A 2,426-nucleotide genomic window follows, 5' to 3' on the forward strand; every position below is an offset into this window, starting at 1 on the left:
GGAAAAGGAAGGAGAAACTCAAGGAGCACGTGATATAAAACAATGTCCTTTATTAAACACCCTCAATGAGCAGGTGGTCCCATTTCAGATTATAATTACATTTCTCTCCAGGTTCCCCCCCAAAAGGTGGCAGTAGGAGCTTTACAGCGGAAAAGATCAGCAAAAGTGAAAGAGAGGGAGCTAGAACTACCATCAGAACCTGGGATTCCTGCCTGCCGGCGGGGGGGGTGGCGGGGCGGGAGACAAGGGCTAACATTATCCACTATAGTGGCGGGTAAAGTTGATGATCTTTGATTTCCGTCGTAGGAACTCTCCATCGCCTGAAGAAATACGTCTGTTGTAGGAGATGATATTGCCCTGGCTTTGACCTTTATAGATAATGTGGGCATAGGAGATGACATAGAATATCCAGAAACAGTGCATGAATATACGGGACAGCAAGCCAAACCAGCGCACGACCCTGACCTCTTCAATGACGGAGACGTTGTTGGTAAAGATTTGAACTACAATGTTTACAATTTCATAGAAAATGATCCAGATAATATAGATCACTAAGCCCCGGTATATTTGGGCATAGACCGAGTATAGGAGGAAGCAGCTGATGATGATGGTCATGAAAGACAGGAAGAAGACAACATTGGAGGTCCAGCAGATAAGGAAGTGCTCTACCAGGAAGCCTGCACTGTTGGTCTGGGACTGATGCTCAATGCAATCTTCGCTCTTTATGTACTTCTGTTCGAAGATGAGGTACATGTCGGTGGCCACGATGGTAAAGACCCCTGATAATACGGTGCCCATCTTGGCAGTCATCCCAAACCAGTGCTGCTGTTTCATGCTGAGACCTCCTGTGACAAACAGGATGCAGGACAGTTCCGGTTCCTGCCGATGTGGTAAGTGATCAGGGTTTCTGCCTCCTGCCCCAAAATTCACCCTGGAAAACCCATAGAGAGAGATACGGAAACCAGGAAATAACAGCTTTGGGAAGACATCAGACTCTAAAATTGCTTGGGACTGTGAGTGGGGAGGAGGGAGGATGCAGTCTGGGGGCAAGGAGTAGATAAATGAGAGAAGTGGTTCCCAACCTGGGCTTCTTGTTAGAATCAAGGCAAGAACCCACACCCAGGCTCCACCCCAGACCAATGAGAACATTCTCTGAGTTAGACCTAGAAATCAGTATTTTTCAAAACTTCCTAGTGATTTTCATAGGTAGCCAAACTTGGAAAACCCGGAGTAGAAAATGTGGTTTAAATTATGATCTGGGGTGCCTGGGTGGCTCAGTGGGTTAAGCCTCTGCCTTCGGCTCAGGTCATGATCTCAGGGTCCTGGGATCGAGTCCCGCGTCGGGCTCTCTGCTGGGCGGGGAGCCTGCTTCCTCCTCTCTCTCTCTCTCTCTCTGCCTGCTTCTCTGCCTACTTGTGATCTCTCTCTGTCAAATAAATAAAATCTTAAAAAAAAAATTATGCTCTGATCTTTCCTGGCATTGCCTTAGGCAACTGGTGCTGCCGCCTGAGGGGGAAAATTGGTTGCACTTGCCAGACCTTGAGTGCAGGTGTCTCAAGAGAAAAATCAAGCAGTACAATAGCCCTGCCGGTGTGAGGAGTTGATGAAAACAGGTGGGCATCAGCTGGATTTCAGCAATCACTCCTGCATTACATATCAAAACTTAAAGAATACAAAGAAAGGTATACTTGAAGGGAAATTTACACCTCAAGGATGGAGTAACCTAATAATAGAAAAGAAAAAGCAATAATGAGCTGTGTGTTCAGCTAAAATACTTAAGGGGGAAAAAACAACACAACATTAGGAACAACAAAAAAAGTAGGAGGAAAAACATAGAGTGGAAATCATTGAAAATAGAGAGATTTCTGATTGGGTTATCGGGGCCAACCTGCTGCTTAAAACAACTAAAAATGCTGGATAAAATAGTTTTAAAATATTCTTTTAAATATTTTATTTATTTTTTTGACAGAGATCACAAGTAGGCAGAGAGGCCGGCAGAGAGAGGAAGGGAAGCGGGCTCCCTGCTCCCCAGTACCCTGGGATCATGACCTGAGCCAAAGGCAAAGGCTTTAACCCACTGAGCCACTCAGGCGCCCCTAAAATATTCTTAAAAGCACAGAAGACCTGGCGAAGGAGGAGGTAGGAAGCCAATCTTGAGGAGACGGGGAGAGGTAAGCAAGCGTGGGAGTCAAGTTTGCTCTGAGGACATGTACCCATCTGAGCAAACTTTGCAGGCGAAGGATGAATGAAATCAAAGCTCAGGGCCCACCGAGGTGGGGAGTCATGAGAAAGCTTCCTTGTATTAGTCATGGCTCCCCAAAGGGCTGTGGTGAAAGGTGAATCAGAAGTAAACCTGACCCACAGCTTTCTCTCAAGAGACTCCAAAAAAGAGAACTTAGTACAACACTGAACTTCAGGGGAGAAAC

The 2,426-nt window shown here is 46.1% G+C and overlaps 1 protein-coding gene across 1 annotated transcript; it reads right to left on the reverse strand.

Moving 5' to 3' along the window:
* Positions 1-255: 255 nt before the first annotated feature.
* On the reverse strand, positions 256-834 carry TMEM217 (transmembrane protein 217; the record flags this gene model as incomplete). Its single annotated transcript, XM_080805908.1, has 1 exon — positions 256-834. One exon carries the CDS (start codon positions 832-834, stop codon positions 256-258), a length of 579 nt encoding a protein of 192 aa, XP_080662034.1.
* Between the last annotated feature and the right edge of the window lie 1,592 nt (positions 835-2,426).

This window comes from Martes martes, assembly GCF_963455335.1.
Source record: "Martes martes genome assembly, chromosome: 6".
Taxonomy (NCBI): Eukaryota; Metazoa; Chordata; class Mammalia; order Carnivora; family Mustelidae; genus Martes; species Martes martes.